At 41.6% G+C, this 9739-nt stretch overlaps 1 protein-coding gene across 1 annotated transcript; it reads right to left on the minus strand.

The window, feature by feature from the left end:
• Positions 1–418: 418 nt before the first annotated feature.
• LOC131252860 (laccase-17-like) lies at positions 419–6751 on the minus strand. The gene is made up of 6 exons (XM_058253611.1): positions 6596–6751; positions 6329–6480; positions 4396–4640; positions 4173–4301; positions 1739–2698; positions 419–781 (listed from the first exon to the last, which is right to left on the minus strand). The coding sequence occupies exons 1-6, from the start codon at positions 6689–6691 to the stop codon at positions 651–653; spliced, it is 1713 nt and encodes a 570-aa protein (XP_058109594.1). The 5' UTR covers positions 6692–6751; the 3' UTR covers positions 419–650.
• Positions 6752–9739: the final 2988 nt, after the last annotated feature.

Below are 9739 nucleotides of genomic sequence, written 5' to 3' on the forward strand. Positions count from 1 at the left end.
CTTAGCCATTCAAATAATGATATGGAAATCCGAGCCATGTAAACGGATGGTTAGAAGTGGATCTTACCATGAAGATCGCTTGACCCAATAATCAAGCTAATCCATGCCTTATGTAGCCTCTCCATTTAAATCAATGGACAGAATGAAATCTTTAGTCAGCTTTTGTGGCCCACTATGGATTGTGGGGTTTTGTCATCCAACGGTTATAAACAAAAGATTCAACGGACATCAACAATACAACTTCACCAACCGATGCTCAGAAAAGTTCATTTCGTATTAATTTTGGAGCGGTGGCCCATCTGCAGATGTGCCCCAAACGTGGACGGTTCCGATCAGCCCACTATATCTCCATGTGGGCCTCTGGACCTATGGATGGTGATCAACAGTCAATCGTGTGGGGCCCATGTAAAACACTTCTAGTCGGGTCTAATTCAAAAACTCTCTTTTATTATCGCAAGGCGGAAAACCGGAGTTACGCTCTCTTCGGCAATGCTCAGATGCTGACACGTGTACACTCAGACATGTAGACACGTGGCATAAATATAATACATCAGTAACCCACACCCCACTAACACGAAAAGTATAAATTTCAGGAACAGCAACGGCATGGAAAAACTAATAGAATAGAATCAGAATCCGACGGTCAAAAGTCAGCATTTGGGAAGATCGGACGGTGGAGGTAGCAGCTTCTGATTGGGTAGCTTCCCATCCAAGACGACCCACGCCATCTTCAAGCCCCAGCTGAGGTGGACGTCGAAATGGCAGTGCATGAACCATACACCTGTTGACACGTCATCATAAAATGCCACGTCAGCACATAAAAGCGGTGTCGGACTGACTAATAGAGTCCGAGTAAGTATTCAACACCACGAGTCACCCCCGACTCAGCCGAGTTGGAAGATTCACTTAGACTCAGTGAGTCAAGACCGACTCGGCCGGAGTTGGACGTCTATATTGCTGGAAAGCCTTTTCGCAGGAAGTCTCTTCCAGGAAACTTAGGTGGGCCCACCGTGATGTTTGTGAGAAATCCACCCCATCCATCCATTATTTTAGCTCATTTTAGCTCTTGGAGCAAAAGATGAGCCGGATCCAAGACTAAAGTGGACCGAAAACGTGAGGATTGAACGTCCCCAGTTGAAATATTTGTAGGGCCACAGAAGTTTTCAATCAGTCTAATATTTGTGATTTCAGTTCATCCCAGTAGGAATGACGTTATGAACGGTATGGATGGCATGAAAACATCACTGTTAACCCACGGAGGTTTCAACAGTAGGAATTTCTGAACACACCTTTTCCTTTAGTGTGGCCCACTTAAGTTTCGAATCCTGCTAAATTTTGGTCTCAAGTCCTAAAATGAGCTCATAAAACGGATGAACGGAGTAGATCTCTCACAAACATCACGGTGGACCCCACCTAGGTTTCCAGCGCAGGAACTTTCTGACTCTAGGTGGACCATCATGTACGGCTGAATTATCATCCTTTGATAGTTCTGCAATTTGCATGGCCCAAAAACACAAGTGGGGCCCACCTATGACAATCCAAACCATTCTTAGGGTGACAATGGGCCACCACAGATGATCATAACAGCCCACTAGGACCTGATAAACGAGAACCATTAGCTCCAATTGTCCGTTTATGAGCCACCAATCAGACGGTTAGGATCATCAGATGAGAAGATATCACGTAAAAGGCCCATCTCTATATAATTTCATGAATTCGTTTGATACTACAGACTAACCTGGATTATCCGCTCGGAATCGAATGACAGCCCACCCACCGGACGGTACTCCGACGGTATTTCTCTCAATCGGGTCCACGAGATTGAACTTAGCCGGATCCTTGTTCCGATCAAAATTCCCGAATCCTTGCCCGACAACGAAGAAATTGAAACCATGGAGATGGAGAGGGTGGCTCTCCACTCCAAGAATGCTTGTATCCTGCAGCACCACCTCAACGGTCGTATTGAAAGGAAGAACCCTCACCTTAGTACCATGGCTCACGAAAGTGTTATTCGGAGGGGTACCCGTGTAATTAAACGGGAACGGAGGGTTATTTGGGAAGCTGGTATTGTAGACGCCGTTGGATTGCCCGAAGAAGTGGGCCTGGAGGAGGGCTGTGGTCGGTAGAACGAACGAGATGTTATTGATGGAGGCGGAGAATTTCGTACCGTTGGGTCCTTGGCAGGTTTGATTCTTTGGGCATGGATCCGCACCGAGACCGATGGTGAAGAAGAAGCGCTTGTCGACCGTTAGAGGAACGTTGGCTGGGAATTGCGAATTGGCAAGGCTACGTAGTCTCTGGCTGTAGTTGGCGGCGTAGGGAGTGTCGTTGAGTGCTGGAAGGGATGGTTTAAAGATTGGGAGGTTTGTTGATGGAAAAGATGAATTGGGTTTTTCGTATTCGAGTAATCCGGCGGTTGTGGTGTTGTCGAAGGTGCCGAGGCCTGTCAAATAGGGTCGGGCTGACATGAAGAATGCTGCATTTGGGTAATGTGGCTTGGTCTTGAGGAGGACGTTGGTGGTTTGGCCTGGTGCGATGAGGATTGTTTTCGTGTTGAAGGGTTTAATGTAGATGGCATCGACTTCTACGACGGTGATCGTGTGGTTGGCGATGCTGAAGAAGAGCTCGTCATTGAGGGCAGCGTTGATCAGACGGAGGAGATACGTTTTCCCGGGTTTAACTTTCAGTTTGAATGTATCTGCCACACAAAACTCGAATAAGATTGGAGAGAGATCAATGAAGAACTCACTTCACTCGGAACTCAGCTGAGTCAACTCGAGTCTGTTACATTGTTTCTGAGCCGAGTTGTTCTTAAACTCGGGTTGTATCAGACTCGGTTGGCCTTGCAAGATCTGGGATGTTCATTAACTGGACCCCACATTCAAAAGATGCCTTCCTGAAAGAAAATCAACATGCTTGTGGGTCCCATTTGATGTGCAAGCTTGCCTAATTAGGGGGCCAGGACATGATCAAAGTGGGCCACACACGCCCGTGACCGACGGTCTTGTCTAAAAGATGATAGATCACCTACGACAAGATATAGGGTTAGATTTTTTTATTTTTTATTATTATTATTTTTTGTTTTTTTAAAAAAGAATCCCAGTAGAACCGGTTGGTGGAGATCAGTTTCCATCTTAAAACACCCCTTTAGAGCCCCACTACAATGGTCGGTGCTATGTGGACCCCTCCATGATGTATGTATTTTATCCACGTCATCCATCCATTTTGAAAGATAATTTTAGTGTTTGATTCCAAAAAAGAGGTTAATCTAAGAATCAGGTGGACCACACCATGGGAAAACAGTAGTGATTGAATGTCCACTGTTAAAAATCCCAAATGGCCCACTGCAATGGTTATTTGACATCTAATCTGTTAATTAGGTCATGCAGACTTGGATGAAGGGAATATATATATATATATATATATATATATATATATATATATATATATATCAGCTTGACCTAAAACTTTCGTGGCCCCAATACATTTTTAATGGTGGGCGTTCCATCAACACTTTACGGTCCACTTGAGATTTGGATCAACCTCATTTTTGGGCTCCTAGAATAAAATGATATGGAAGAATAGATGGACGGCATGGATGAACCACATATATCATGATGGGGCCACAGAGCACCGACCACTAGCCAATGGCTAGTGGGAAACACATATATCATGGTGGGGGCCACCGAGCACCGACCACTAGCCATTGGCCAGTAGCCAATCCGTTTCCCACTAAAATGCAACCTGTTGTACGGAAGTGAGAATCACATAAAGAGAGATCATGCGTCCACATTCCTGGTTTCACATACAGCCCGATCTTCCTGCTACATGTGACACGTGTAGGGCATCGGACCCGTTCAAAAGGTGGGCCACACTACCGCAATCAACTGAACCCAAAAAGACGCCGGTACAGTCATGTAGCATGATCTTCATGGTATTGGCCACCCTTTTAACGGATCTGATTTCTTACACATGCACTGCATTGGCGGGAAAGACGGAGCTGTACTTGAAAGTTCGCATACAGTGCTAGTATGTGATCATCAAGCAATATGACCCGCCCAATAAGCCATCAGATAATCCTAACCCTCCAATAATGTCCATTTCCATTGGCTTGCATACTGTGAGTACTCAACCAGATCAATGGCTTGAATTTTTTCAAACATGAGCCCCACCTTTCGCAGAGCAGTTGTACAATGGACCAGGCTTTCCATTAATCGTGTATGCATCGGAGACGTTGGGTCCAGCACCGGTCTGCAGAGACTGGTTGATCACAGCCTCAGTGTTTACATTCCACCATTCTCCTGCAATTCAAATCCCAATTTCATTTTAAAAACATAATTAGATGGTTTAAATGATCTTGACCATACAATCATCAGATCTCTCGTTTGTCATTACCGAAGGTAATCGGGACTTCCTCGTCGGGTTGCCCGAACGGGTAACTGGCATTCTGCATGGGAAGGACGATTAACGGTCCGTAGAGGGTGGCCCGCATCCATGAGACGTGCGCGTGCCAGAAAAGCGTCCCCCTTTGGCCGGTGATCGTGAAATTGTAGACGTACCTTTGGCCCGTTTGGATGGGGCACTGGGTTATGTAGGCGGGTCCATCTGCCCATCCGGTCTGTATCTGTCGGATCCCGTGCCTGTCGTCATCGTCACATCCCGACCGTCCATCAAACAGTCCAAGAGAAATGAGTTTGCTAATAGCTAATAAGTGCAGATCATGCATGGATGGAACACATTTTAAAAACACCAAAACCCGAGTCGTGTCGACTCAAAACTCAGGTGAATTTCTGACCGAGTCGTGACCAGATTGAGTTCTCCTCGAGTCCTAGTGAAATCTGGCCGAGTCGAGTTGACTCGGGCAAGTGGAGGAGATTTTATAAAGCATGCATGAAACGCGGGTAATCATACCATTTGTTCCTGAAATGTCGCCATCCATTAGCTTTCAATCAGATATCGTTTGAAATATTCTTAGTCTATTTTAAATATCTGTACCGTTCATTTTGTGGATGGGCCCACTCATTAGATTGCTGACTTAAAATCAGGGGTGAGTATTGTAATGATTGTTCCGAAAATGACCTCAACTGATGGTTCTATGACTTGTAGGTGCAGTTCTGTCACGTGCCTCGCACGGGTTTTTTTCATCATCTCTCTCATTCATGAGATCCAACCTATCCATCTGGTACCTTGTCACATTTTGACAATTTATTATGAAAATCATGATAATCGAAACCTCAAATGGGCCACTCCATAGGAAACATTTGGAGATGGAATGCACAACATTAGTTTTATGTAGAGCCCACAGTCGTTTACCTATCTTATCAAATCCATTCATCTAAGTTTCCTCTTCTGGATGAAAGGATTCACTGAAAATCACGCTATTCCAAAACTAAGGTGGGCCATAACACATTAATTTAGATGTTTTATGCATTATTTCCTATAAGTTGACCCACTTAGAATATTTAATCAGCTTGAATTTTTAGAAACAAGGGCAAAAAAGGTGTGTGTGCCTGATGGACGGTGCGGATCTAAAGTCTTTTCTCTCACACAAGCGGTAGGCACGCTTGTGCGTACCTTTCATGTCGCTCGTGATCACTTTTCAATTCTATAACTACCCTATCTTTGAACGACCGCTGATAGGTCTACTCGCGCGAGTATGATTGTATTCGCCAGCGTGGCAAATCGGCAAGACCTAAGCCATTCATCAGGCAGGCCCTGCTCTCTGTCCACCCTGGCCCAACAAAAACTAGGCCATTCCTTTATCAATCTAGCCATGCATGGACGTAATAATTAGTGGCAAGAAAAACTATCAAAATGATACACAAGCAACTTTACCCCAAGTGGCCAACCAGATGAGAAAGGTCCGGCTAATAAATGGCCTTGATCTCACACACTTGCACCTCACTAGAACGTGTGCCCACCAGTAGGTAATTGTACTCACATTTCTCTTATAATCGGTACTCCATTGTATATTTCTCTTATAATCAGTACTCCATTGTATTATCTAGTAACAGGCCATGATAATGCAGGCCAAACAGTCGAATCAATTGACAGTTGTTGATCTGATCCCAACACTACAAATGTGGTCCACCCGGTGCGTGGATTGAACTAATTCTCACACCAGATGACCCATTTTTTTAACATTCAGATGTCCTACACATATCATATGGTAAGCAACATATACTTTATGATTATTACTGGATAGTTTATGATTATTAATTCCTTATTAGTGAATGAAAATATACTTTATGATTATTACTGGATAGTTTATGATTATTAATTCCTTATTAGTGAATGAAAATAAAGGAAGTGTAAGAGTATTAAGTACCAATGGATGGTGACATTGTTCTGTACATTATTGGCCACCTCAACAACGACCCGATCACCTTCCCTGGCCATGATCTTAGGCCCCGGAAACCGTCCATTCACCGTCACCATGTTCTTCCTATTGCACAGTCGCTTCACGCTCTTCAACTTCACCTGCACCACCAAAACACAACCCAAAAATTAAACTAATTAAGTAGAACAAAACCCACATCCCCATTACACTAACACATCACAATCAGCTCAATAAAAACCGAAATGCAGTACCCACGTCGAACTTGTAGTGCCATGTCCCACCCGTATGGGTGGCGAACGCAAGCTCGGAAAAGAGTAATAAGGCGTTCAAAGCGAATAGCAAAGCACCCATCTCTCGGTTGACCGTAATCGGTGATTGCCGGATGCTGGATGATAGTGTGTTGTGGCCACAAGAGCTGTCTGTGGTTGGTTTATATAGAGACTATAGATTGTGTTTGGTTAATTAGGTGTGGATATTATGAAAGAGTGTAGAAAAATGAGTGCATTTTCATGGGCACCACTTATTTCAGAGGTGGGGCCACACCTTGTTTGGTAGGCATCACTGTAGGTCAAGCTTAATTTTAGAGTGTTGTTTAAGTAATTATTTTTTTAATTAACCTTTCCCTTAATATAATCACATAACATAGTTACCTTTGTTATTATCTAATGACTAAGGTGCCCTCCACAGAATACACCATCAAGTTGAGAGGAAGGGAAAACGTTTTTCCTGTGCCACTGATTAGGATCAGTGGCCCACATTTGAAGATGGTTGGATAATCGGACCATCTATAATGTGGGATTTATTTTAGATGGCTTATTGATGAATAATTTTTAAAAAAATGACCATGACCGTTGGTTTGTTAAGTCGAATATGAGGTGTTAAGAATTTTCTTTTGGATGGTCCACATTCAGTTATAAATATAATTTTTAGGGGTACTATCCTTTCAGAGTGGCTAAATTTTGGATGGTTATGATCATCCGATGTTGCTGCAAGTTGGCTCCAGGGGGGTGATACATGAAGATGATCCTTGGATTTGGTTCCTTAGTGGTGAGGATCTTCCAAACTAGTATGTCCTTGAGGCTTCCCCAACTGTGGGGCCCACTTGTATGGACAGGTCTATCATTGTTGCATGTGTAACTACATCAATGCCCCGTATTTCTACTTTGGTTCTTATTGTAGATGTATCAGTAATTATGCTAATTTGATCATTAGGTGGGCCTCTTGTGTTAGTGAAATTGGGACCACTGACCAATTTCTCTTAACCAATATTCATCTAATTGAAGAATCTACAAGAACCCAAGATCCAGACATCCAATCAGTTGATCTTGGTCCATGAAGCTAAACGGTCAAGTAATGGTCTGAAATTCACCAATTATATTTAATCCAATTCAGGGTGAGTTTGGTTGCACCAAATATCATGAAATTTCATGAGTACTCACTCTATAATTTGGTTCAAATTTTTATGATATTTTATCAAATATTTTGCAACCAAACACACCTATAATATTTTTTAAATAACCTTCATTTTGTCTGGTCCTATTATGTGTGAGGTGTCAAGTTTTTGTGGTAGCATTTTAATTTTTTGGGGTGATGTAGATAGGCATCATATGATAGTTGACTCCCTATCTTTTTATGTCCGGCCGAATGATTGTACAATAGTTTTTTGCTAAATCAACTGAGTTGCAGTGGTGTGAAAAAGAAAAAAACATACCCTTTTTTTCACTCGTCGGATCACTTTTCCGATGGTAAATGTCATCGAGATGAATGAGATTGGTCCATCTCAAAGTATATTGATTTATCTTTCCAACAAGCTTAAGATCATATGATCTTAAATAGAACTGAATTATAATCAATTTTATATGGTTACAATAGGTTTTAAGAATAATATCTGAATAATCATTAATGTTTTATAAGAATATATAGTTAAAAATAAAAATAATAATAGAAGATTAAGATTATATTAGAATTTCTTAACTTTTAAAAAGTTATACACATATACAAAGACTCTTCCATGGATGGACCATGATCAATGGATGAATATAAAATATAATTAAAAAATAAAATCTATCATGCGCCCAACTATTGGTTGACCTATTAATGGTATGTGATGCAACTTAGAACCTAAAATTTCAAATAGGTATTAAGGTGGTTGCTTTAATTCATATGTATTTCATAAGCATTTATCATATTAACCTGACCGTTTAAAAGGCATGCATGCCGCCTACACCGTCGGATTTGCCGGGCGTGTTCTATCACCATCGATGATGTGAGTGCACCTTATCTTGGCTCATGATAAAGTAAACGGTGGGTGCTGTAGCATTTTACCTTGGAAAAAAAATAATCTTTCCAACCAACCTACCAGAAGTTTTTTTTTTTACCTACCAGGAAAAAGATGTGATGTGTATTTTGGTAATTTCACATGCATGGTCCTAGTCAATGAGGTTTCTACCTTCTATATTCTTTCTCAACAGAAGCAGTTTCATTAATCCAAATGGACAATGATGCTTTTTTGAAAGGTGCAATGACTGAAACGACCCCTCCACTTTTCTTTATGAAATGGTGAGGTTGAGAATTATGAGAGACTACATGGTACGGTGTCTGATGTCTAACCCATCCTACAAGTTCAAACCACATGATGACTAATGATGACTTGAGAAAACACAAACGTGGATGATCCAATTATAAAATGGGCCACAGCATAAAGAAAAAATGTACACCGTCCAAAGCATCCAAATTCACATGCAGCCCATATCATGATTCAGTCGGCAAGAATTTTCTTCGGTCTCATCTTCATGTTTAATGCATATGCTGTACAGGTTGGATGCTTAGGGGCATGGCTTCGGTGGATTGGGTGGGTGGGGTCCTGATTGTGGGGCCCAACTTGATGTATATTCCTTACATGGATGTAGTCCATCCATATCCAAAACTCATTTTAGAGAAGGATACAAAAAATAATAATAATAATAGTAAAGCAAATCTAAATCTTAGGTGGACCAAAGTATAGGAAACAGTTGTAATTAAATCCTCGCCGTTAAAAACTTCATGGCGTCCACCGGAATGTGAATTTACCATCAAACCTGTGGAAAGGTTATAAAGACTTGGATGAAGAAACCACACAAATATAATCTTGATTCAAAACTTTTGTAGCTCGCAAGAAGTTCTAAATATTCATTTATTATTATTTAGTGTAGTGTGGTCCACCTAAGATTTGGATCTACTTAATTTTTTTGGATCATGCCCTAAAATGAAGGAGTTTTCAACATCGATGGAGGAACAGCGCGTCAATGTATGGCACATAAATCATGGCGGGCCCCACAACTCTTAACTTTATTACTTAAACTTTTCTTTCAGATAAAATATCCCAAAAAATATATATCTTTTACCATTTAAGAAAAGGAG

Source organism: Magnolia sinica, chromosome 8 (genome assembly GCF_029962835.1).
Source record: "Magnolia sinica isolate HGM2019 chromosome 8, MsV1, whole genome shotgun sequence".
NCBI lineage: Eukaryota > Viridiplantae > Streptophyta > Magnoliopsida > Magnoliales > Magnoliaceae > Magnolia > Magnolia sinica.

Excerpts from the sequence above, each read along its gene's own strand:
- LOC131252860 (XM_058253611.1), bottom strand. The coding sequence starts at position 6,691 with ATGGGTGCTTTGCTATTCGCTTTGAACGCCTTATTACTCTTTTCCGAG. Across the intron at positions 4,302-4,395 it reads GGAAGTCCCGATTACCTTCG|GAGAATGGTGGAATGTAAAC; the intron begins GTAATGACAAAC and ends TTTGAATTGCAG. Across the intron at positions 782-1,738 it reads ATTCCGAGCGGATAATCCAG|GTGTATGGTTCATGCACTGC; the intron begins GTTAGTCTGTAG and ends ACGTGTCAACAG.